Source organism: Ostrinia nubilalis, chromosome 25, assembly GCF_963855985.1.
Source record: "Ostrinia nubilalis chromosome 25, ilOstNubi1.1, whole genome shotgun sequence".
Classification (NCBI taxonomy): domain Eukaryota; kingdom Metazoa; phylum Arthropoda; class Insecta; order Lepidoptera; family Crambidae; genus Ostrinia; species Ostrinia nubilalis.
Genome location: NC_087112.1, coordinates 4,025,618 through 4,053,537, shown reverse-complemented (window position 1 = coordinate 4,053,537; position 27,920 = coordinate 4,025,618). Strand labels below are relative to the sequence as shown.

The window sequence follows — 27,920 nt, the reverse complement described above, 5'->3', positions numbered from 1 at the left end:
AGCAAAACTTTTATTAGACATATTGATGAAAAAAGGAAGAGATCGAAATCCCCCACAAAGCGGATAACAAACGACAAAAGTTCTTATAATTTTTAAAGGGGAGGTAAGTACTTCAAACTTCATACTATAGGTACACCATGGACAGCAGAATCCACAGAATATTATCATAATCTTTATTAAGCTACTTACATCATGATTATGTTGTTTAGCAGCGATGTGCAGCGCGTTGTAATGATCCGCCATCATTGCTCTTACATCAGCACCATGTTGCAGCAATAACACGGCAATGTCGACGTTGCCGAGTCGTGACGCGTTGTGCAATAATCGACAGAATATGCTCATAATGACACAATTTGAATTAAGGTACTTACATCATGATTATGTTGCTTCGCAGCGATGTGTAGCGCGTTGTAGTGATCAGCCGTCATTGCCCTCACGTCGGCGCCATGTTGCAGCAATAACACGGCAATGTCGACGTTGCCGAGTCGTGACGCGATGTGCAACGGTGTCTGACGCTCGCGGGCTTTGGCTTCAACTGCTGCCCCGTTGCGGAGAAGGATGCGGATTATGTCCGTCTGAGGAGGAAGATTTGGTTTGAGTCCACCAAAAAGACATAAAAAGCAATGATTGATAATTGCTTCAACAGATGACACTTTGTTCAAAATCCATCAGATTAAGAATAAAACCAATTAGTCACTTTAGCCCCATAGTTGCTTTCTTCCCGGGTGACCTTATCTAAGTTACAAAAGTTACGAGGCTCTATGATTATCCAAAAGTTAAAACATGATGTGTATAAGAGATTCATCTGATACCGTTTTCTTCATAGAGATGAAGAAAACGGCATTGCGCTATAAGCTTACACTTCCGTCATTATATTTATTGGAAATAGCACTATTTGTAAGAGCAAACTGTCACCTGTTTCCGCGGCTTGCTGACAAAGTTGTCCGCAATCGTCGCGATGGTAGCAAATTATGCTTGCATAATGCAAAGACAACTCTGATGCTGAATAGTGTAGTATGCATGGCTCCCAAAATTTATAATAAGATTCCCCAGGCCTATAAATCGCTTAATAATAATCTCTTCAAGAATAAATTTAAGAAACTATTAATTGAAAAATGCTATTATTGTATAAATGACTTTCTTAATGATAAATTTTGACATTATATATTTTTAAATTAATTTGTATTTGACTTCGATGTATTGACTTATAGTAATGATAAAAACAGACTAAGTAATTATAATTTTTACACGCCGAATATCGGTAAGACATGTTGATACTAACAAAATCTACTAACACCAAAAATATATTTCTGTATTGTCTCACACATGGTCTGATAAATAAAAATATCTTTATCTTTATCTCTTTATCTTTAAGCGGAAGAGTCCGCTTATAGCGCAATGCTGGATGGCAAGGATGTTAGAGTCAGTAACTCCCCGGGTTTTAAACATGAACTGATTTGTTCTTCAAAACTGACTTCTCTCTGGAGAAAACTTTTACCATTAAGTCCAACTTTTGTATCAATTTTAAACAATAAAGTTTAAAATATTGTTGCTAGTGGTTTCGCCTACGTAGGTATCAGTCACAGAAAGTCTATCACAAGCGTGCAACCCCCCCAATAATAGTTATAACTTGCTTCAATCCTGGCAAACATTTTCTCACCTGGTTAGCCCTGGCTGCTAGATGCAGAGGCGTCTCCCCCCTGACTGTGGGCACGTCAGGGTTGGCCTCATGCTGCAGCAGGTAGATCACGATGTTCATGCAGCCCATGAACGCTGCCACGTGGAGCGGGGTCAGCCCTGACTCGGTTGTTGCTTGGATACCTAGAGGAATAGGCTAGAATTAGTCCCAGAATATCCAGTCAGTTTTAGTACATATTATGTGACCATTGTCAGGAAGTCATTATTTTTTGGCTGTCAGGCTTTTAAAAAGTGCTTGTTGAATATTGTTCAGAACAATATTGTAAGTTGGTGCTAAGAAGGAGCAGTGCAAGAGACTCAGTCATGTCACCGAGAATTTTTTCACATGTTTTCCAAATTCGACTTTTGGGTAAGTCAGGAGCTACCAGATTAATAATGAACCTCCTCCTTTTGTTGAAGTCGGTTAAAAAGACAAAAGATTTACTTACTGGCTCCATACTTCAATAGCAGTTCCACAACTTTAATTCGATTCTTCTTGCAAGCGATGTGTAGAGGAGTAAATCCGTTCAAAGCGCGTGCGTTTGCATCAGCATTGCTGTAACAAAAAACTTGATTAATAACCACTTTTAGTATTTGCTTAACAGCGAGTAGGGTAAGAGTATAAGGTCCGGTTTGCACCAAGGAGGAGCGGAGCGGACCAGAGCGGAGAAGTTTAGGGCCGTCAAATTTTTCTATAAAATTTAACAGCGGCGGCGGCGAGGCTCTTAGCGGAGAAGTGGAAATAATGAATACTGATTGGTTATTCAAAATATTTCTCCGCTCCGCTTTGGTGGGAACCGGGCCTAAGCGTCAGTGCACTTTCAGGAAGAATCTGCCGCTTTAGTTGTTTAAAAAGTCTAATCCGTTCAATATCCGTTTAATGTATCCTCCCTATGTATATTCTATGGTGTTTTTTTGTTTGTTGAGCGGCTGTTCTAGTTCTATGGAGTCCTAGTATCACTGCGACCGATATTCTATTTCTATTCTATGGTGTTTTCGAGACATCTAAAGGCATCTTACCGATCTAAAAGTAGCTTGGCGACTTTAGCATGCCCGCAGTGGGCTGCCACATGGAGCGCCGTCAGGTAATCCACAGTGACGTCATCGACGGGTGCTCGCCGGGACAGAAGCACCCGGGCTGCTTCAGCGTGGTCGCCCTGGGCTGCCATGTGGAGAGGAGCTAGACCATTCTGTATAAAATAAAACAAAAATCAGCCAAAAGATCCAAAGTAGGTTACTTAAATTTTCACCATAGGTAATGTTCTCCAAGAACTATATAAATGATTTTTGATGCAAAAAAGATGAAAACTCTTCCGGAAAGCAGAACGAGGTGAAACACATTTCTTTTACTGGAATAATGTGTGGTACCTCTTATTCAAATTCAAATACTTATGTAGTATTGTATAGAATTAATGTCAGCAACGTTGTACGCTTTATTGCCCTCAAAAGAACCAACGAAACTCTCTAATTTTGGGACTTTTAAGACCAGAACGTAACCAGAATCCCGTATATCCTCTTTAACGTTATCATTTAAGCCACAAACCTTGCTCTTGCTAGTGATAGGTGCTCCCCTGTCCAGTAAAGCCTCCACCACTCTCTCGTGGCCTGACCTGGCCGCACAGTGCAGGGGGGTCAGTCCATCCCTGGTGCGTGCTTCGACGTTAGCGCCGTTGTCGCCGAGAAGGGCCACCATGTTGTCTTTACCTGGATTTGGAAGATAAAATTTTTAGATTGTAGTAACATTGTAAGATTTTAAGGTTGTGAAGCAGAAGTAGAGGAGGCTCATAGTCCAACAGTGGACTGTAAAGGACTGTTGATGATGATAATTTTAAGATTATGGAGCGTAAGACGCACTAATTTGTTTTAATAATAAGGAATATTATAGGTATAGCCGCGTAGTTTTTTTAGAGTAGACGCCATTCTTCCTGTGGATCTCCTAAGAGGCACTTAGGTATAGAAACATCAAGCTTTCCCATCCCCATAGAGAGTGTAGGCCAAATCCTCTATTTGCTTTGGTAAATTAGAGGCTCTTCGTCCTGCAGTGGAGACAAAAACACGTGACATTCATGATGATGATTTACCAGATTGTACATATGAAACTTACGCCACTTGGTAGTGACATAGTATATAGTACTCAGTATCTCTGTTTTGCTCAAGGTCAGCTGGTAGAGAATGACTAATTATTATTAGCATTAAGCTCGCCTTTTTGTACGGAACATTCTTATGTGTGTGCAATGAAGTCTTTAAATAAATAAATAAATAGAGAGGGTAGATGGAGTGCTTAGTGCGCCAGTTGACGTCACTGACTTGCTATGAATATGGAAGAAAGATGACGTCATTGATCTGGAACTCACCCCACTTGGCAGCAACATGGAGAGGGCATATGTTGTGCTTGGCTGCGCAGTTGACATCAGCACCCTTGGCTAGCAACAGCCGAGCCACAGATTCGTTGCCATAGTGCGCCGCGATGTGAAGAGGGGTGAACCCCGACTTTGAGGTCACATCTGGGTTGTGTTCGTTCTGGGAAAAGAACAGAATATGAATTATGGTGCCTTGATACAATCCTCTTTAAATTATGAAGCAATTTTTGGAATTCAAATCTGTAGGAAGCTGACCACGACCCTCAGACATGAAGGACCCACTAAAAAGAAATTCAATTTACCATTGGCTACAACATGACCGGAAATGGGTAGCTAGAACTGTTTCCAGCTACCCATTTCCGGTCATGTCATCTGGTTCTATCGCAAAAAATCACCATTTGATAAGAGCGAGAGAAAAAACAGAAATGGGTAGCTTGAACTGTGACAGATAGTGGAAAGCCGAAAGCTGGAATATCCAGGGGCCGAAATGCTGGGAGTCCACTGTACTCTTGAAAATTTAACTTAACCCTTCATTCGACGGAATTTTTTTTTTAGTTAAATTTATAAAACAGTTACTGATTTCGTTTCTTAGCTTGTCTAGGACCCCAGAAAAAATACCCAAAAAAATCTAACTATTTCAGTTTCCTGAAAAACCTATGTCCAGTATACTGGACGTTGCCAAGTTCATAAGAAAGTGACGCTCTCCAACCATGTCCAGTATACTTCCCGTTGTCGAAGAGACAGAAAAAAGAAACAAGTGGTTCCGTAATAAAATATTAATTATCATCATCATAATTTCAGCTTTATGACGTTCACTAATGAACATTGTCCTCCCCCAATGATTATCAGGTTGGCAAGTGGACTAACAACCGGCCAATCTGATAGTCACTCTGTATCCTGCGCCTTCCTGCTACCTTTATGGGTTCCTCTGTCCACCTTGCGAGTGGACCTCCCACGCAGCGGTTGTCGGCACGTTGCCTCCATACTAGAACCTTGCTGTAGCCATCAGCCATTAGTTCTGCGTGATGTGCGCCCTGCCCATTGCCACTTCAGCATGCTAATCCATAAGGCTATATCAGTGATTTTAGTTCTTTTACGGATCTTCTCATTAGATGTCGCACAAAAACACCAAGCACAGCCCTCTCCATGTCATGCTGTGATATAGAGAGGGCTTATTGTGAGAAGTAACCTTTCAGTAGGTACCATTATGTGATTACTGGGAACACACTTGGACCTGTTGCTGATTTCTTCTCCTGCACTTGGACCGCCATCAAGGTGGCGTTTTGTGCAAGCACTTCAGCATCAAGGGTCAATACGGAAGCTCTCTGGAAAGACTACAGCACTGCTCAAGCTTCAATTAAATCGAAAGCCTCCTCAAAGTCCACGTACGCCAAGCGTTATGGCAATTAATACTCTTTGGTCTTCTGTATAACCCTGCCGCAGTATATGAATGTGGTTTATGGTTACAAAGACTTCTCGGACACCGGCATATAATAACCCTCGCATAAAAACTTGTAGATATGGCTCGGAAGCGTAATGGGACTATAATTCTTCAGTAAGGTGTTATCCCCTTTCTGGAATAAGGGTACCACAACGCTTCTGGTCCATGCCTCTGGCATTATTCCCTCAAGTAAGACAAAGTTAAAGATTTAACTGTCTATATTCATGTGCTCTATGCAAGAACTGATGGAAAAGCAGGGTGAGAAGAACAATTTTCTCATAAAAACCAGTATCTATATGAAAAAGAGTAGTGTTAGGTGGCACCAATGCTACTAAGGCTTGTTTTTTAGAGTTGATACTCTGAAAAACGGTACATAGTGAGGCAGAAAACATTTTATGTGTGGATCCCTAAAATATTATTATCAAAACCCACAAAAGTTAATTTTCTAACAATTTGGCAACGGGAAGAATACTGGACATAGTATTTAGCAGTTACTTTACTAGTAATTCGACGACGGGAAGTATACTGGACATGCAAGTTATAGGTGTCGTAAAACGAAAACAAAACTCTGTATGACAGTAAATACATTGTAAGTAGCTTCGCAGGTATCCTATCTATAGTTTTTAATAATATTACAAGAGTATTAAGCCATAAAATAATGAATAAAATGCAATTTACCTTGAGCCCGCACAGCGGGCCCTTCCTCCCCGTCATATTATTGGAGATTGCTCGCGTCTCATCGATATTGGTGTCTTGCTGATTTTTGACAGCATAGTTAGATAGTTTAGGGAGCAAATAAACACCTTGAGTTCAAGATATGCGGTCAATTTTTTTACGGAGATTTATTTTCGTTCAATGGGAAGTATATCGCACGTCGTCGAATTAAGGGTTAAGCTTAAGAACCCTGTAAGTATGTATCTTTCCTTCTACATAGGTACCTCTAGAAGAAGGTTAGCCGCCTTGACGTCATCCTTCTTGGCAGCGATGTGCAGCGCGGGCAGACGAACGCGCCCTCGCGTGTCTGCTTCTAGTAGCACCGCCACCACCTTCTCATGGCCTTGTTGCATCGCCACCGCGAGTGGGGTGAAGCCATCCTGTAGGCAAAGAATAAGATGATTAAAATTTGAGGAGTACTTGTAATAGTATAGGTAAGTAGGTATATTTTTATATGGATGCTATCAGAAGTTTGGACTTCAAAGTCAACCCTTATTAATATGCCTGAGCTATTCAGCCTATAGTCTCAGGAGTAATAAGGTTCCGTACCCAATGGGTATCAATCATTGGGTACGAAACCCTAAAAGTAATATTAATAGTGTCCAATATAACTGGAAGGCGCTGGATCCAGGTCGTTACCAGCCGGCCAATCTGGAAATCATTGGGGGATGTTCAGCAATGGAAGTCCTGTGGCTGAAATGATGATGATGATGCTTGCTGGAGACTAACCTCAGTCAGTGGCGAGGCTCCGGTTGGCTTTATTGGCGAGGCTTATTTGGAAATCATTAGGGGAGACCCATGTTCAGCAGTAGACGTCCTATGGTTGAAATGATGATGATGATGATGATGTTGAAGATGATGAAGTTGATGATGATGAATGGATGCTTATGTTCAGCAGTGAACGTCTGTAGCTAAAATGATGATGTTGATGTAGTTGAAGATGATTAGTATTGCTGTAGACTAACCTCAGTGGCGAGGCTCTGGTTGGCTCCGTTGGCGAGCAGGAACTTGACCACGGCATCGTGGTTCTCCTGCGCCGCCATGTACAGAGGCGTGAATCCATTCTGGGACTGGATGTTGACCTGCAGGAAAAAGGAATATTGTCATTTCATAAGCTTCTCCAACTATCCTGTGGATTGTAACAACTAAGGTGATAACCATTGTCTCATTTTATGACCTGCTATGCTTCAGCTTCAGTAGGCTTGACAGTCACAAGCTGTTTTATATTTGAATTTCAAAGATGTGTATTCACTTATTAGTCTATTTTTGGGGGATCCTGCATTACTGGATTGCCGTGAAAACGAACGAGGCCTTAGATACCAATCAAACTACGGAATCATATTTATTCCCAGAAGGTCAACAAAGTTTATTCAAACCTGTTACCTTCAAATCGGGTAAAATAACACGAATTGATTTCCAATTTGTGTCATGTCCCTCAAAACTCTCTACTCTAGTAAGCTATTAAGGTGGGGTATAAAATCATTATAATTATGATCATTATTCGGACGCAAACAATCTACCTACTTTCTTTTTTTTAATTTACTAATCAATACTTTATTCCAAACCACTTATGACGTTTTCGCACCATCTGTGAAAACATTTGGGTAAAAGTTTCCGTTTAAACGTAAACAAACTATCGTCTAGTCTACGAAGTGCTCGCTCATCGGAAGCTAGTGATTTGTTATGATCACTGTCAATCCAGTGCTGAAATTCATTATCCCATGGCTGTTCATTGTTTGCTTTCCCGAACATTCCTATGGCTTTCTAAGGGATTGATAATAAAAATACATCGCTAAGTTTCTTGAAGCAGATTCTGAAATATGTAGTTGTATTATTTATACTTACTAATATTATTGCTGAAGAGTTTGTTTGGTTGAACGCGCTAATCTCAAAAACTACTGGTCCAATTAAAAAAGAAAAGTTTTGTATTGGATAGCCCAAGGCTTTATATCATCACGATAAGACTATAGGAGCAGGGCATTTGATTTTTTTTTTGCAGGACATTGCAAAAAATTGAAAAATATAAAAAAAGTTCATGTGTACTTACTCAGTTGATGATAACCCGTTTACACAAAGAAATTAATTAGGTATGTTCCTATATCAACAATTTATGGTTTTCACACCTAGTTATAAAGCAAGTGATCTTATGGGACATAATAATATTTATTGATACAAGTAATCATAATACGCAATCATCAAGGCGTAAAGTATTTATGGATCCCATAAACGCTTTCTTCTATTGCCCATTAATCTTCAAATGCCCATTTACCCGTATCTTGCATAGCAACGTTTTATTAATGATAATGAACTTTAAATAGTCAGTTTTCTTTTGATTTATTGGTCCAATTTGTTTGTAATCAGATTCATCGGGTATATCATTAATCCTACTTAGGAAGAGTGCAATAATAAGACCAATGGTGTAAAAATGTATTACGTATGAGTCGATAAAAAGTTAAGTTAGTAATTTATTTGTGTCTATTATAAATGTTTCTTTACGGTTAGCAAAAATGGTTCTAAACATTTTGTTAATCTAATTAATTTACTAAGTTAATATCATATTTTTATTCTGTTTGAAGTACTATTTTTCGTTTTGAGGTGCTAGGTATAAACGGGACTAGTCCCATCTCTTTTCCACTACTGCAAGTCAAGTAAGGTTAAGTTGTACTATTTTATTACCTCAGGTCTCCACCATTTACATCAGCTGTATTACCAGTTCCACATCTTAGTATGTATCACTCCTGTATGGCCAGGATCATTATAAAACTGTATCTTATTAGTTTTCTTACCTGAGCGCCATTCTGCACGAGCAGCTTGACAACGGCTTCTTGTCCAGCTAACGACGCGATATGGAGGGCAGTGTTGCCCTTCTTGGTGGCGGCATCAATGGCTGCCCCTCGGTCCAGGAGCTCCCGGACCACTTCCACGTGACCATCTTTCGAGGCCAGGTGTATTGCGTTTAAACCATTCTGAAAAAGAGTCTGTTTAGTACTATTGTAAGATGTTGATAATAAAGCAAGAGGAGTTAGTTTTGTAGTTCTTATCAAATAAAGGAGTAAAATAATCATCAGATTAGATCAGCCAGGCAGTTTGCTCTACTGGAAGAGGATAATACAGTCAATAACCCAGGGATCCCCAAACTTTTTTTACTGCCCTTGGGACTATGTAATTTTTTGCGTCCTCTCCATCTCACCCGCTTTGTGACGCACAGCCCTTGCAATAGCCTATAGTCTATTATTATAGTTGAATAGTATGATTGCAGAATTAATTGAATAAAGGAAAGCGTATTTTTCTTCACAGAGACTTTCACCAATCCAAACCAAAATGTAACCAAAAAAAAAATTTTTGGAAAACGATGAGAAATTGCCTTGACCTAGCCTTCGTCGTAAATTTATCGCTGGCACATATTAAATAAACTCAAAAACACACTGTTCCTGCCAACGGCCAAGTGTTGCCAAGCCTTCCACAAAGGCTAAAGGAGCAGGCCAAGTGGTTAATGGTTTGAAAATCCATGCCCCTTGGCTGGAGGCCAAGTGTTTCAATATTTGCTTGGCTCTCGTATTTCAGGGTAAATGTTAGTTGAACGCTGCAGATGTGTAACGGAATATGTCTTGTACAGCTGACCTTTTAGGTTGTGACAGGGAAGGTCAGGTCATAATTTAGATGTACAATGTGACGTGAGTTCCAATGTCCTTGAGTTTGTATGCGTTAAGACCGCGTACACTTGTATAGCGATTGTGTATCAGCTTAGACGTTTTTCTGTATTCATCATCATAACCTCAGGTCTCAAACTTGTGATAAGTTTTTCAATTCAATTCAGTACTTTAAGACAATAGACAATAATATTTTATATCAAACACTATTTAATAGGACTTGAACAGTCATTATGTTACTTATTTAAAAAGGCATCGATAACATGAAAAAACTACATTCCAAAAATGCACGTTTTGTAGAAACAATCCGTGCCAGAACTTATAAATCGACAAACGTAATGTAAAAAGCTGAAAAATCAAGTAATTCGAATGTCAACAGAACATTAAAATATAAGTATGTATGTTTGTTCTACCCTATACCTCCACCCCTCAGGCTTATTACTTTATTCGTGACTCCGAAATGGCGTGGTTTGCTCTATATCCGGCACGAAGGACCGAAAACCGCGCGCGGAAAATTCAACTTTATTATTAAGTCACAGATCCCAATTTGGCGTGACACGCCTGACGTTTGCGGGTAGGAAGGAATTTTTGCAAATTAACGTGGATTGTGTTATAAAGGTTTTTATTATGTTAATTATTTTGACGTTGACCAAGTCGGTGAAGGCAGAATGTTGGGTCAGGACTGAAGGGTTATTTTGTAATTATGGAAATGGTTAGAATATTTTGAAGGACCTTTATGCAAATTAAAACCATCGTAATTTTATTATGACAGGGATCGGAAGGGAGATGGACGAAGTCGATAAAACGTTTAAAACCCATTAAAATTAATGTTTAGTCGACAACACATGAGTCTATCTATAATAAGGTACCAAATCATATTTTTTACTACTACAGACATGACCTACTCTGTACTTTGATTTATGTTTCCATGAGTATTTTGGTGATTAATTTTGATATTTCTTTTATAATGTGAATAATGTCTGTGTTGAGTGTGTATAATAGGTACCTATTAAGAGTTGGATCTTCAGTCACTTTAAGCTCTAAAATAGAGCGAGAGAGCTCCATATGGGTTAAGACGCTAAGGCTGGATTGCACCATCCTAACAAACATTAAGAACTGTCAAACTCAATACAAAAAGTACCGATTATTGTTATAGTGACCGTTAAAGTTTGGTGGTGCAACTCAGCCTAAGTATACTTAGTTCTTCTAACAAACAAATACTTATTTATATTATTTGGGCATAGGCCAAGTAAAATAAAGAATAAAAAATACTTACAGCATTGCTAACGTTGATGTCGACTCCTTGTTCGAGGAGGCTGATGATCTTCTCGATTTGGCCTGCGCGCGCGGCGCGTAGAAACGCCGTGCTGGCATCCGCCTGTGGACAAACGAAATTCAACCTTGAAACTATGAGATTATGGTCTTAAATTGCTAGACTATTTGGTTGATAATGAGGATCAAAATTTTCCGTCTGTAGACAAACGAAATTAAAATAACAAAAGGCTTACTGTCTTAAATCGCTAAATTATCCTTATGCCAAACATAAGGATACAATTGTTTCCATGAAAACTAGGTATAATGTTTACAACATAGGTAATCTTCATGAGCACATAAAAGTAAGGAAGAATATAGTACATATTCCATAAGCACCTGGATATTATCTGGACTATTTGTGGTTATTACAGGTGTTAAGGCAAAAGGTTTTTAAGGGAGAGTTAGGGCTGTCAAACTGTGTAGCAGAAAAATAATATATAAAAAATAAGGGCTTCATAATTCTACAAGTTAGCTTACCTACTGAGTTTTATATCATACCTATAACTTACAAATAAAAATTCTATTATCGCGATAAGACCGCCTAAAGGCCTATTCAAACCTGAGCGATATTCGCTGCCGCTGTGGGTAGAGGTACATACCGCGCGGGTTTCGCTCAGGTATTTAGTATCAAGTACCGCGGAAATACCGCTTAGGTCTGAACAGTATTATTACCGCATACCCACTGGGTTTTCTCTGCCGCAGACGGTAGCGAATACCGCTTAGGTCTGAATAGGCCTTAAATTGTGTATCCTACCCTGTGTATTTTTTTTTTGTTCTTGTTCTGTGTGTGGTGTACTAGAAAGTGTTTTTATTATTATTATCTCTTTGTATTCTCATTTATGTATCTGAATGTGACAACCCTAGCAGACATTCGTAACATCATCCCCATGAGACAGGATAGGGTCGTGCAAACGGTCCTTTATAATGCAATACTTTCAGTAATGTCATTTTTACGATTAGAAGTTGTAACTAGAGCATATTCACTCCAAAAGACAAGATGAAATTTTGATTCGATTTCTACCTTAGGTAATGCGATTTTTTCAAGTTATTTAAATTTTTTAGAGTAAATGCAGGAATAATTACTTCCTAATCAAGTACCTATACTTCTATCTGACTTTTTCTGTGGAAAAATGTTTCGGCAATTAATGAGAATTTCTAAATGCTTAATAAACAAAATATTTTTATTTATTATTTTTCGATGCTTTTAGGGCATCGTCATCTGCCTATCAATCCAATGACCGATTTTCATGATAATTTAAAAAATCTTTATTTCGCTATAATAATGCCCGTTTTTACCATCAATTCCTGATTTTTAAGTAACCCCTATGGTAACACATACCAGGAACTTTGTTTTCATAGGAGTCACTTAAAAATTAGGGATTGATGGTGAAAACGGGGATAAGACACTTAAGAAGTCTCCTCTAAGTTTATTGTATCTTTTTTTAATTTTAAGGGCTACCTCATGAAGTATTTACCCTCAACTTAACACCCTGTATATACCTACTTATGTCTTTTAAGTTTATTGTAAATCTTCCTTTTTAATTTAAGAGCTACCTCTTGAAGTATTAACCCTTAACTTAACACCCTGTATTTACCTACTTATGTAGCTAAAACAAAGGCTACCAATTAGACCCACAGGGGTAGTCGGCAATGAACTGAATGTTTTTAATGAACCTATTCAAGTGGTTTACAGTCTAGCTCACATAAGCCCTTCCCCTTTTAGGACTTCCACTCTGCTGAATCCATAAAACGAAATCTCAGGCACAGTCAGAGTCAAATAGTTCGTGACCCTCAAAGTGGAAGGTAGTTGAGGCAGAAAAGTTCTCGAGTGGCGACTACGCTCCGGAAGACAGGCCTCCCAAAGTGGACCGACGATCTGGTGAAGGTCGCGGGAAGAGCCTGGATGCGGGTAGCGCAGGACCAGTCGCTATGGAAATCCTTAGGGAGGCATTTGTCCAGCAGTGGACGTCATTTGGCTGACACGAACAGACTAAGTGGCCAAAAAGTTGACAAACCAGTATTTTATTTCAATGTAAAAAAGACGTGTTGCGAACTTTTTGACTACTTTGGGTGTCACCAACTATTTAATGCTGACTGTACTACAATTTTGTACTTTCACAATAAGTTATGCGTAACCGCAAAGATATTTATAAATGCGGTTTTATAGAAATGAGCTTTCTAAAGGAAACCTTAAGAGCTATTTATAAAGATTTCTAAACCTTAAAGTGGTATTAATATAATATGTTTATTACGAACCACGAAACCCTAAAAATTAGCTATTTATAGAGCCTTTCTAAAGATAGAACGATGACGAAAGTGGTAAATTAAATTACCTTTACCTTTTTTGTTACAGTACCTACATAAATGTGTTTTTTGTTGTTTTTTTTTTTCTGTTTCGTTTTTTTTTATTGTGTCACTAAACCATAAAATATTGCTTTGATGTTTTTTTGTGGAATATAAACATTTTAATGTCATTTGCTGTCCTGCAGTTGCAGTGGGGGCAGTGGGGTAGACAGGCCGGCGCTTCACCCCATGAGAGGGTGGCGCCCTCTAAGGGGTGTCAGTGATTTGTATGCAGCCCAGGTTTTGTTAGGCAAAGTAAAAAGTTAGAAAGAATAGCTCTGCTAAGTTATTCTTTGTTGGTTGTCTTTTAAAGGAATGTTAGAATGGTGTGGGTTTTAAATTAGTAATTAAAACTGACATTATTTTGATGATGGATGGTTTTCTTAAATATTAAAAAATAAATAATTGAAAGCGACCAGTTCAGTAACCAAATTTTTGTTGTAATTTTCGTATTTTATAACAATCAATAGCTAGGTTTTTAATTTTATAATATTACTAACTGTATCTGCAGCAAATACGTACACGTGAAAAACCCTTATTACCTTTACTAGGGGTAAGATAAACAGTTTACGTCCTAGTCTCAGACCTACTGGATAGGTATACAAAATTTGGATTTACAAAAAGCTGTTTTGGAGGAGTTTTGTTACAAACACGAGAATTTTATACCTATTAAAGATTTAAGCGAATTTTTTTTAAAAAACACGAACGTCCTATAATTTCAACACCAATTTGGCTCCAATAAGATTCAAATCGGCTACTGAAGCTGTTGTGCGAACGTATAGTAAACATTTTGTGCTGGATCTATAGCCAGCAGCTATCGATTGTTTTTCTCCAAACAAACTATCCTCACAAACTGCCCAACAAATCAATCCTCACTACACTTTATTCACCCCTGCGTTTACTTATCAATCCATCTAAGCCGGGTGGATCGATGTGCACCCCTGGCACCGATACCGCTACGTCATTGTGACGTCATCGAGGGCTGATCAGTGACTTGGAAACTGAAGTAGTGGGCCACTTAAGGGTCCTCGGGAGGGTGTGACACCTTTGTGAGACTAAAATTGTCACGCTTGCATTGTCCTACATTACAGGTTGAGTAAGATTTTTTGAAGGTCCTTGGATTTTTTTTAAAGGATTCGCAGATAGTAGATATATTTCCGATGTTTCTAGAGCTTTTCATTATTGATAACCCATCTAAAATTTTCCACATTATTTATTGCAATCTTTATCATACACAAGGTATGTGAAGTACTCGTCTTATCTTACTAATATTATAAATGCGAAAGTTTGTATGGATGTCTGGATGTTAACATGTTTGTTACTCTTTCACGCAAAAACCACTGAACAGATTTTGATGAAACTTTACAGTATTATTCTATATAACCCAGAATAACATATAGACTATAATTTGTGACGATCTGTGACAAACTAAATTTCACGCGGGTGAAGCCGCGGGCAAAAGCTAGTATACTAATATTTTTTGTTAGGTTTCCTAGAACCAATTTTCATTTATTACTGTCGACGTGGTAGGTACATTTTTACGTAATTTTCTATCAAATTGCCTTTTATGAGTAAAGTTTGCGATATTGAAGACAAAAGCGGCTAAAACTTGGCAAATGTCGTTTATTATTCGCAAAGAACACGCCATTTTTATAACTGTTACAGGCGACAGCACATTAAAGTACAATTTTGTTGAAAAATCGCCTCTATTACTAAGGATATAAGAAACCACCGTGTCGTCTGTACTGCTGTACAATGTAAGTTAGCAACTGTATTGAATTGGAGCTATAAAGTACTATGAAACAATAAAAGCTAATGACGCCGCAATCTAAGCACAACTTTTAAAGAAAAATACAAGAAATTGGCAGGATTAGAACAAACGATCACAATTTTGTTGGAATTAATAAAGTTAGAAAGAAATAAATTATTAAGTTACTAAAAAAAAGCTATAATGAAGATTTTTACTACCTTTTTTGGCAATGTTATAAAGATGACCAAAACCGGTACTTCTACCCTACATAATTAAGACCGGCATTAAGTCCGCCACAGTGCATTATGTATTTTATATGTACGAGTATGTGCAGAAGTTTAGTATCATTAAATAAAAAAAAACTTATAGTTTAGCCGAAAAAGAAGTTAAAGATATCCATAAATGCCAAAGGCAGAACAAAATTTCTTTAAGATCTATTTCATAGTAAAATACTAGACCAAAAATGGATAAAGTAGCCCTGCACCACAACCATTGCAAATGTTGATTCTTAGCAGTTCCTATAGAGCTCGTGTAGTTACAGAATACAGAGTACCGTTAGCATAACAAACAAAACAGCCCTCGACGCGTCTAGCCTGCTTTTGTGCGCCGTACTTGACAAACGAGGCGTAGGAAAACATTCTGCCAACGGTACTTAGCTTGGAATAACCTTGGTTATTATTTCTTATGTGGTTTCTAAGAAAGGTGGTTTCTCGTTAAAATTTGGTAAAAAATGGAATAGATAGAATTTTATGAGTGTGATGAAGTAGACCTAGATTTAAATATATTTTTTTATCCACAACAAGGAAGCTCTTGGCCTGTATCTCACCTGATAGTAAGTGACGATCAGGCCGAAAGTGGAAGCGAGCTTCACCCGGAATCCTCAAGCACGGAGGAACTGGCTATCTTACCTCTAACTGCCGAAACACAACAATGCTGTTAACATTGTTGTTATGGCGACAGACTTAGGTAAGATGGTGGTAGCTAGCCAGCCAGGCGGACTTAGAACAAGCCCTACCACCAACCAAACTGAACAGAAAAATCTGCCCCCACTGTGAATCGAACCCGGGACCTCTGCGTCTGAAGCAGGTGGTCTTACCACTATACCACAGAGGCGGTTAGATGTACGCATTGCATGTAGGTACGAGACATTTGAGTATGAGATAGGCATTGTGACTTTCTTATATAGGATTTTTCTAAGAATATGGAGGCGCGAACTTTTGATTTTGATTTTAATTTTGAAATAATCTACACATGTAAAATTTAAAATAATAATTTTATAAATATTTTCTCTGTCTCCAGACATAAATGTATTTTAGAGGACGTCAAAATGGTCCGTTCCATAAATATGCCAGGGACGTTTTCCCCAAAGGCCTCGCTCGCCCGGGAGAGCTGATCGTTTCAAGGACTTTCTAATCGATATAGGTATACGAGTAAACTCAGGTAGAAGCTAAAGAGACAATAGATCAGCCATTATATCGCAGAACCGATGGAAGTTGTGAATAGGTTCCCGATTAGAGACTACGACTCGATTAGCTCTAATCGAGAAAACAAAGCTAAAATAGGCTGGTAATTGACAATAGACTCGACATAGCTATCGCAGAACCGATGAAAGGGTAAAAATAGGTTTTGATTGGAGATGCTTGATGGACTTAGGTAGGCTATCATAAACAGGTACACTATCAGAAATTTGAAACGTTATGGGATTATTTTAAAAGTGGCCATAACTACTAACTAGTAAGATTAAAATATCTTGATGTTAAAGTGAGAAAAAAAAACTTCGTATTGCACCAATAAATGGTGCAACAACTTTCATCTTTTTGAGCCTCATTATTAATTCCAATCAGATTTTAAATCTTTTTAAGAAATAGGTGAATTTGAGACGCAACTCTTAACGCTAAAAAATTAAATAAAACTAAATAAATTGAGTTAGAAATAACCTTTTTATTTTGAAAGCATAAGTATCCATTTATTTTCAACAAACAGCTTTGATATTCCTGGAAGTTTTAAAAATATTCCCTGAACGACATAAATTCCATAAAGTGGTATTTTCGTGGAAACTTTCTATTGTTTTTGGCAACATACAACAGTACCCGAGGTTCCTCTGGCCTTCACCCGGGAATGGGGGGTTTGTCCTTGGCCCATTTGTATTGTCTATGCCATTCAATTAAACCCGTATATCCGTCGGAAAATCGTGTGGTTTATTAATGAAAATATATTCCGTTTTAAATAACTTTTTCACAAATAAAAATTATTATTGGCAAATGGATTGGTAATACGAACTTTAAGAACTTTTTCGAGGACCAATTTATCTTTATCCCTGAAAAAAGAAATGAAGAAGAATACATTAAGGGCTGATTTTTCAATCGTGAGATAACTTTTAACTGAAGAATAAGTTTGGCACATTGACAGTTTCAGTATGGGAAATATGTCAAAATGACAAGGTTTCTTCAGATAAAAGATATCAGAGGATTTAAAAATCAGCCCTAAATCAAATAAGAAGTACTTTCATTCCCTAAAATGCAAGTTTAGTCACAACCAATAATTTCGCGAAAATACTCGTCATTTCATAAATAATTTATTAATATAATGACACTTTCCCAGAACTCTAGAGGGGAAGGATTTAACCCCTCGACTGCCGGGAAATACGGCCTATGGTACAGTCAGCGTCAAATAGTTCGTGACACCCAAAGTGGCCAAAAACTTCGCAACACGTCTTTGTTTTAATTAGTCCGTCAGTTAACTAATCAAAAAAATTAAATACTCGACACCTATTTTTCACTTTTTCAAACTAATGAAAATTCAAAGAGATACAGCGCGCCAAAGTTCAAAAGAAGAGGTCCGTGACGTCAATGAGTGCTTAAAATTGCAGCACTTTGTGACGTCGCGTGGAACTTCAACGCACCATAACTTTGAACTTATGTGTTTGATTGATAATTAAAAATATGTATACGTGTCCAATATTTTTTTATATTAAAATTTACGGACGAAATAAATAATTTTTTTTAGGAAACTAGCCTATTGGTTGTCAACTTTTTGGCTACTTTGGGTGTCACGAACTATTTGACGCTGACTGTACCTATACTTGCTGTAATAACCTGGGTGTTATTATAAAACGCAATCTGGAGCCATAGGGGGCGCTATCACTCAGATCTATGGGGTTTTCATGTCGATAAATGTCATTATGACGTAGTTGAGGATATATGAGTTGTGAAGGGTCAATTTAATTCCGTTCATACGTATTATTGAGCTTGATAAGTTAGTATAATCAATGTTTGAGTATGTGATTATAGTTGTTGGTGATGGTACCTAATTAATATGGTCTTAATCATACTAGTTAATGTATTTATGCTATTGTGCTTAGATAGGAACATAAATTAGATATAATCGTATGTAAGTAAATGTTATGCCTACTAACAATGAAACTATCGTTCTTTTCCCCCAAATTTCAATCCTATCATCATCATCATCATTATTTCAGCCACAGGACGTCCACTGCTGAACATAGGCCTTCCCCAATGATTTTCATGTTGATCTATTGGTAGCGGCCTGCGTCCAGTTCAATCCTATAATCTTATCTAGTTAATTTATAATCGTTTTCAGAACTGTACCTGTAGCAGACAGCCGCTTGGGCGTGCGGAAATAAAAAATACCTTCGGTTCAAAATAAAGGTGTATTTCTGCAATATATGCCCCGACGGCTATCAAAAACATATATTTTATATCCTTCAAAACTAAAAAACAAAAGGTATCAAAAAGAGTAAAAAAATAAATAAAAACATAAACAATATCAAAAAGAGGTTGGTCCACCTATCGGTTCCTAACAGTACCGTTCTGGAAACTTTAGCTAACAGGCATAAACTAACATTAACTTTAATCCAGTTTGACCATTGTTCAAGAAGTGTAGACTTTAGTACTCCTACAACACACACACGCTTCAGCTGTAACTCTACATCTTTCCCATTTGTATTCTGGAACCTCGCTCGTGCATTGTACAGTTGCATTTCAAATGTTAATTAGGAAGTCAGTGTATTGTGGAAGTTTGTATTTATCGGTAAAACCAATGTAAGTAGGTTAGGAATAATTGAAATGGTACAATTTAGACAGTCTTATCGCTAGGAAATGGTATCTTCCAGACAACCTAGGGACAGGAAAAATGTTTAAGATATATCGACCAATAGGTACTTATATCACGGCTTTAACCATCTTATTGAGACACTAGCGGCCGCCCGCGACTTCGTACGCGTGGATCCCGTTTTACCCCCTTCATCTATCTTACGCGGTTTAGATTTTTTCATACAAATGTTTTTTCCCGCTAACTCCCGTTACCGAAGGAATTTTACAATATCCTGTTGTAACTAAGCTTGAAGTTTACTAAGGTACCTGCATGCCAAATTTCAAGCGTCTAACTTAAGCGGTTTAGATTTTTCATACAAAAGGTTTTTCCCGCTAATTCCCGTTCCCGTGGGAATTCCTAACTATACTATAACCTGCCCATCAGTATGAAGAATAATTGTACCAAGTTTCGTTAAAATCCGTCGAGTAGTTTTTGTTTCTATAAGGTACATACATACAGACAGACAGACTGACAGACAAAATTTTACTGATTGCCTTTTTGGCATCAGTATCGATCACAAATCACCCCCTGATAGTTATTTTGAAAATATATTTCATGTACAGAATTGACCTCTCTACAGATTTATTATACCTAAGTATATAGATTATCGATAGATAATAAGTATATCGAATAATGAAAAGACAAGCCTATCCTATCGTACTGGCCATGATTGGGCAACCCCTCTGGATAAAGTAATACTCATGATAGATTCGATTTCAAATACGCATCACTTATCGAAGTAACTGCGCAGCGAAAACACGAAAGAGCGAATCGATTTCAGAATTTACACATTCACGTATTCTAATATACTTTGCCTAGGAGCCTAGGTAGTTTAGAATATTTACGTAAGACTAGAAAAGAAGAGTCCAAGACATAAATTATTCTAAACCATGTCTGCTTACCTATCTCTATAATCTAGGGGTGCATAATGAAGCGTATGCATGTCACGCATCAGATCCTTAATAATATTTAAATTAAGCTCATTCATATTTTAAATTTCAGTGCTGACGACATTTTCGCTGCAAAACTTGATGGAAGCTTCAACTATTTTCTTTTTCTCGTGCTTGAAAAGCTCCTTGCTTGAATTTTGAGGGTATACAAGTTTTGAATAGTTGAAAAGATCCTTTATAAAATCCCTCTTATGGCTCTTTCTCACTTTCTCAAGTTTTTATTAGTACATAGTATTATACGGTTTTAATACTAAAAATTCACTCGAACATACGGTTTGCAGTCGTTCGTTTCAGCCAAATGACTTCCACTGTTGGACAAAGGCCTCCCTCAAGGTTTTCCATAATGAGCGATCCTGCGCTGCCCGCATCTAGGCTCTTCCCGCGACCTTTACCAGATCGTCGGTCCACCTAGTAGGAGGCCTGCCCACGCTACGTCTTCCAGCACGGTTTGCAGTGCCCCGCAAAAATTCGATCTGTCCGAAACACACTATGCATTAGCCTATCACAAAACATTAATACAATTCATCGAACGTTCGAATCAGGGACCAAAGATGATGCGAATTTTCATTAAGAAAGTAAAGCGTGAAGCTTCTGTGCCCTAAAAGGCACGTAAAACCGTTGACCTGATTGAGCCATGTCAGACGCTGCTAGTGTTCCATAAAATATTTTATTACCAAGCTTATTATCCCATAAGGTAGAAAAAGAAATAATGAAGGTCAGTAAAGTGCTGAATCGCTTCACTTAATATTCGGCCAAACGAACGCGTGCGGGCTGCGTGCGCGATGGCGATCAGATGTCGTGTATGAATTTGTAGCTATCAGTTCACATCAACGCGTCCTGTCAATGGTCGCGGCGATCAGTGATCGCCATCGCCGACGCGATCTGCACGCGTTGGTTTGACCGAACCCTTAGACTGAGTTGCACCACAACTTTAACCGTAAAACGGTAACCGGTGCTTTTTGTACGGACTTTGACAGATTTTTGACGTTTGTCAAAGTTAAAGTAAGATGTTGCAACCCGGCCTTTATTTTAACCAGTTATAACCCGAGCTAAAAGGGACTGTATATAGCGCTGTAAAACATTTTCGTGCCTCCCCACAGTAAAAGTAGGGCCTTGGCAAAACCACTCCTTAATGACGACATCATATCATACACGCCATACTAATTGCTCTAATTATGAAGTTTGCAAATTATCGAAGTATAAAGTTTAATTCGAAAACAACTGGGAGTTAAACTTTTAATTATGGCGTTGCATACATTTGGGTGTCTGGTAGAATGGTCTGGGGAATAATATGGGACTTCTGACTGCCAAGCGAATTTTGGGGTAAAATACATTATGTGGGAAAATGTTAACATTTAGAGCCCTTACCCACGGCAAACAGACTCTCTTGTGTACACGACACAAGTGTGACACAAGAGAGGCACAAGTGTGACACAAGAGAGACACAAGAAAGACAAGAAAGACACAAGAAAGACACAAGAAAGACACAAGAAAGACACAAGAAAGACACAAGAAAGACACAAGAGAGACACAAGAAAGACACAAGAAAGACACAAGGCAAACACAAGAAAGACACAAGTGTGACACAAGTGTGACACAAGTGTGACACAATAATTATGTATTTGAAATTTGGATATTCGCACGGATCGGTTATTTGTGGGACACTGCAAGCGGGATGCTACTAAAAGGATAATTTAGTAGGATATACCGTCCTGCAAAAAAAAGATTTTTCAAAAATCGGGATGTCACGGTTTTAGTACAACTTAATAAACAAAATAATGTAACTAATCAACCTCCACGATTGTAGCTATTTCCGCCACCGCGGGAAACAATATGCTGTCACAGCGGTGCCGGATACGAACGGAAGGAGATTGTGACACTGCCTCCAAATGGAATTAACTAAGCTTTACGCCCCATGAGGCTATTGTGTGAAAATGGGTCACTCCGAATTTATCCTTGTCTCTTTCTAGTGTAGTATGAGTTGTCACACACTACCCTGATGTCAGATTTCTAAGCCCGCATTCACAAACGATGCTTGCTTTTAAGTGAAGCAGCAAATCGAACGTACGGTCTTGAATAAAGCTCTGTGATTGGTTAGTTTGTCACCCTGTGCGTCCACGCGTACTGTGAGACCTAATAGTAGGTAATGTTTGTGAATACGGACAGAAGTCGCCATATTAAGTGTCTGACATGGCCGGACTTGAGTCTGATTTCACGTGTGCTCTAAATCACCAAATACCTAGTACTTTTTGGACAACCAAGTTATTTAACCGAGGGCATCTTCCGAGTTTTTTGTGGGAAGATCGGGATTCAGGATCAGGGGGAGTCCCAGATTTCCCTAAGCTGGTGGGTATGCAATTAAATATTTTTGCTGAATACTTACAAGCTCGACTTAATGGACCAACTAATTAGAAGAAGATATTATTTATTTATTTATTTTATTTATTTATTTATTATACCTACCCTGAGACAAACAGTAGATAATAAACAACTCCTAGTAGATATAGCTAGGTGGACCGACGATCTGGTGAAGGTCGCGGAATGAACCTGGATGCGGTCAGCGCCGGACCGGTCGTTATGGAAAGCCTTGGGAGAGGCCTTTGTTCAGCTATGGACGTTGTTTGGCTGAAATGAACGAACGATACTCCTAGAAACCGGTTAATGGTGTCATGTACCCAATTTTAACTGCTCCATTTGCCACCCACTGAACCCTGAAGGTCGTAATCGACCCCAGTCCTGGATCCAGGCTATTACGCTAATCCGATTACGTAGAGATTGCTGCAAGGCGATCCGCAGACCTTGACTCCTCGTATGGCTTCACCGTGCCAAGTGCAGGGGAAACACATCACTACTGCTAGGAATTAAGATTTTAAATTGCATTTGGTGGACTGTACGGGGATTGAATCGGAAAGCAGTGCCAAGTGCAAAGGAAACCGATCATTCTGCTTTGGAATTAAGTTTTATGAGAGCATTTGGTGGACTGTATAAGGATTTAGGAAAGACAATGGCAAAGCTTGCGTTAGATTATGAGGTCAATAGTTTTGACTTGGCCTTAAAATTTGCTTTATCAAGTATTTTGTACCAGTTTTAGATCTAGCGATATTTAATGTTTTGTTTTTGTGTATTTGTTCCCAGTTTGTTTGCAGACATTGGTTGGTCTCTTCGGTTTTAAGTTTCATTATAGTAAACGGCGAAACAAGTTTATTATTTTAAAAATAAGCTTTTTAGCTGTAGCCTAATAGTAATATTGCTCCACTTAACTTGAAATTACCTCGCTCTAGTTGCAACGATATTTCCAGATAATTTTCCATTAAAATTCCCTGATATTTCCAGGAAAATCAAGTCTAAAACTGCCTTATTAGATCGGTCGGAGGCTTCCCGGACTAATTGATTCAATTATTGGGAAAGTGAAGTGTCAAAGACGGAAATATTTCCAATAAACTTAACTGGGGCAAAAGGGATCTCTTGTCTTTCGATATAGCAACTAATTGTTTTGGCAAATTGGAGTTTTGGGAGTTTGAGTTTGTTGAATCATTTTTGGAATCGGAGCTTTCCAAATGTCTTGCTAATTACGGCTTATTAAATTAAACTCCGTTTTAATGTTTTGCAATAAAAATATGGAGTCAGTCCATTCTTCATACATCAAATTTTGTCAACTTTAGGGAAATAATTAAACATCTTATGCCTTTCAACACATAATTATTTTTTATCTGTCTTTCAGCTTTTTGTGTTGTTGTTAGTTTAACGCCCGTATTCACAAACATTACTATGAGGTCTCACAGTGCGCGTGGACGCACAGGGTGACACACGAACCAATCACAGAGCTCTATTCAACGCTGTGCGTTCGATTTGCTTCGTTTGTGAATACAGGCGTAAATATTTATAAACGTTTTCATTCTCAAGAATCAAATAAAAAGTTAACCAATTTTGTGATGAAGGAAATTGCGCATTAAATTAAAATAGATTAATCTTTTCAGGTTTTTCCTCCTGAAAATCTTCTAAAGCCGGGAATTTATTTTGCCGGCCATTTTGTAAATGAAAAATTAACGAACTGAAGATTTGGTTTCGCGATTAATAATCATCAAAGGAAGAAGCCTAATATTATTAATTGATGGCCATTATAAAAAAGATTTTTTTAATAAGATTTCTTTGAATTCAATTATTTTTAGATAGGTACTTTTTCTTTCAAATTCAACTGTCTTGATTTTGTTGTTGTCTCAAAAATTAGTAACTAACACCACTATGATAATCTTGTTCCATAAAGTCTTTGACACACAGCGGGGTGTCAAAGACTTTATAGAACAAGATATCATTTCACATGAAAGGGGAAACCACCCAAATCGATTTGACCTTACCGACGACCTCTTGCAACTATTATGAAACAGCTATAAATAAAAAAACTAAAATGAGGTAACATTTATAAGTCGTTGAACTGAATATCAGCTCTAAAACGATCTAATACTATACTTAGGCCCGATTCGACCAAACTTTTATCCGAGAATAACACTGGTATAACTGGCACATTGACAGTTTCAGTATGGGAAATATGTCAAAACTGACGATTAAGGGTGGGTGGATTGCACCATCTTACTTTAACTTTGACAAACGTCAAAAATCTGTCAAACTCCATACAAAAAACATCGGTCATCGTCAAAGTTACGGTCAAAGTTAGGTGGTGCAACTCAGCCTTATTCTGAGATTAATATTTATTCTTGTTTGGTCGAATCCACCCTTAAGGCCTATTCAAACCTGAGCGATATTCGCTGCCGCTGTGGGTAGAGGTACATACCGCGCGGGTTTCGCTCAGGTATTTAGTATCAAGTACCGCGGAAATACCGCTTAGGTCTGAATAGGCCTTAAGTAGCATAGATGTAATGTAAGTAGGTATACTCAGCGTCCAATAGTTCGTGACACCCAGAGTGACCAAAAAGTTGACAACACAAGGTTGTGTTGCGAACTTTTTGGCTACTTTGGGTGTCACGAACTATTTGACGCTAACTGTACTTCTACAATAGAATGGGAGGAGGTATGGTTGCCGGTGTACAATATTGGTAGAGTCAAATCAAGCTACACTGTGGTATCTTATATCAATACTAGCGGCCGCCCGCGACTTCGTACGCGTGGATCCCGTTTTACCCCCTTAGGGGTGGAGTTTTGTAAAATCCTTTCTTAGCGGATGCCTACGTCATACATCTACCTGCACGTCAAATTTCAGCCCAAACCGTCCAGTGGTTTTGGCTGTGCGTTGATAGATCACTATGTCAGTCAGTCAGTCAGTCACCTTTGATGTATGTTTAGATTAATATTTACTCTTGTTTGGTCAGTAGGTATAGTCAGCGTCAAATAGTTCGTGACACCCAGAATGACCAAAAAGTTGCCAACACTACCATATTCCAATTGTGACAAAGACGTATTGCGAACTTTTTGGCTAGCTTTCCGCCCGTGGCTTCGCCCGCGTGCGTGGAATTTTGTTTGTCACAGAAAAACTTTATTGCGCGCGTCCCTGTTTCAAAAACCGGGATAAAAACTATCCTATGTCCTTTCCCGGGACTCAAACTATCTCTACACCAAATTTCATCAAAATAGGTTCAGTAGTTTAAGCGTGAAGTTGAGACAGAAAGACAGAGTTACTTTCGCATTTATAATATGAATATAGATAGTATAGATAATAAGAACATAATGTAAGACTGCTGTGATGTAGACTGTACAATAAAGATAGTTGCATATCTTTGTCTATGACATAAGGAGAATATTTGGCAACGAAACTGTATTTAAAATATGTAGCTATTGTTACAACGCGATCAATAAATCAAGTAGAATAAGATTCTACGATATCTATTCATAAAGTTTAGTATTTTTGCCTAGGTTTAAGTCATGTATGTTTAAAATTAATTTCTGCCAAAGTAGGTACAAGTTAGTTATTTAAATCTATTAAATCTAAAGTATTTTTGAAGGTTCATGAGATATTGGTATCGATTTGCCATAATAAAAATAGTAAAAAGAGAAAATATCACGCAATAGTAAATTTTCGTCCATATAAAATGCCATAGTAATGTAGAGATAGTCGTCCTGACTCTTGGTAGAGTCTTCTTTGTCAAAGTAGCAGTAACTGTTACCATTTAATCGATTACACCTGTAAAACACATAAATATTCTAGATCTAACCCAGACGTCCTCAGTTATATAACGTAGTCTAAAACCCGAAAGGGCACTGTCCTTGACACCGCACGCCCCCGCCCGCTGCGGCAAAGATAATACAATATAACATTAACTTCGCACTTACCTGGTTTGGCGACGCGGACTCCGTCGTCATGTCTTCGACCGACGCAAGCCTACTCCTCTTCTTTTTCTGACATGAACAGCAATCTCCGAAAGCGACCAGCGTAGTACCTCACGAAATCAGTCCGACATTATTGATCTGTGTCCTTGCACTCACTTGGCGAGGTAACTAGGTCCTCACAAACATTTTAAAAACCTTAAAAACGATTCTAATCCGCCATCTTGGCGAAAAACACTAAGCCAAAGCTGAGAAGACACTGGCATGTAAGAAAAGATTTAAAAATTCGAAATTCGAACTAGTTGTTGCGTTTAGTCGTCACCACAAGGGTGTAGGAGAATTTGCCGGTTCAGACAAGTGCGGGCGGGGTGGTGGGGCGCGCATGCGCGATTTCATCCCTCTGTGTGTGTGTTTTGCGTACACCTTGACTAATTAAACTTGGTCCCCGCCGCCTCCCCTGTTTGCCGGGACAATGGGGGAATAGAGCTGATTGTATAGGGTCTCAGGGGTCAGGTTACAGTGGGCGCGTGTTCACAAATGCAATCGATAATGCAGAAACATGTCGGGAAATGTCAGACGCGGCGTCGGCCGTTTCAGCAAACACGCCGCTTTTAATTGGCATCTTTTGAACAATACAGCCTGAAACGGATCAATTTAATATTAGATTGAGCTCGCGTTTGTCCGCCATTTGTTGTATAAGTTGGTAACATGCGAATAGAGGTCATTAATAAAACAAAACATTAAAAAAAGAAAAATAGGTGACAGATTGATTGAGCTAGATAAACTTTTTAGAAAACTTTTTCTGCTTTATCAAACCAGACAGGAACCAGCTATTTCTCTCCAAAAGAATTTTTTTAATTTCTGATCTATAGGATATGAAGCATTAAATCAATAGTTGGAATTTTACGTTATATAAATGTCAATTTGCTAACAATAACCACAATATTTTATTTTAGCTTCCGGTCATCATTTTCTGTCTGTTACAAAAAGTCTAAAAACTGGGACAAAACTATAATAACGGGATAACCGGGACTAAAGTCGGGTTTATTTAAATACATATAACTGGAGTACTGGACCGATTTTCATGGTTTTTTATTTGTTATTCGAATTTGCCGCTGAAAAGCCAGAGCGGGCCGCTTGTTTCATCTAAATCGGTTCTCTAGTTTAATCATGAAAGAGTAACAATAATCTACCCTTTCTCATCAACTTTCACATCTATCTATATTTATAAAAGCGAAAGGTCACTGACTGATTGACTGACTGACTCACTCACTCACATCACGAAATCTCAGAAACTACTGTGTTAGGAGTCTCAAATTTTGCATGGGGGTT

At 38.3% G+C, this 27,920-nt stretch overlaps 1 protein-coding gene across 1 annotated transcript in view; it reads right to left on the bottom strand.

Annotated features, from left to right (window-relative positions):
• Positions 1–26,904, bottom strand: part of LOC135084199 (ankyrin-3-like) — a 35,461-nt gene extending 8,557 nt beyond the window's left edge. The window contains exons 1-11 of the mRNA XM_063978934.1: positions 26,595–26,904; positions 11,119–11,220; positions 8,979–9,158; positions 7,158–7,274; positions 6,417–6,572; positions 4,032–4,197; positions 3,221–3,381; positions 2,698–2,867; positions 2,127–2,233; positions 1,661–1,821; positions 372–575 (exon numbers count right to left, since the gene is read on the bottom strand). Coding sequence (XP_063835004.1) covers positions 372–575; positions 1,661–1,821; positions 2,127–2,233; positions 2,698–2,867; positions 3,221–3,381; positions 4,032–4,197; positions 6,417–6,572; positions 7,158–7,274; positions 8,979–9,158; positions 11,119–11,220; positions 26,595–26,624 — 1,554 coding nt within the window. The 5' untranslated portion in view covers positions 26,625–26,904. The remainder of the gene's footprint in view (positions 1–371; positions 576–1,660; positions 1,822–2,126; positions 2,234–2,697; positions 2,868–3,220; positions 3,382–4,031; positions 4,198–6,416; positions 6,573–7,157; positions 7,275–8,978; positions 9,159–11,118; positions 11,221–26,594) is intronic.
• Positions 26,905–27,920: the final 1,016 nt, after the last annotated feature.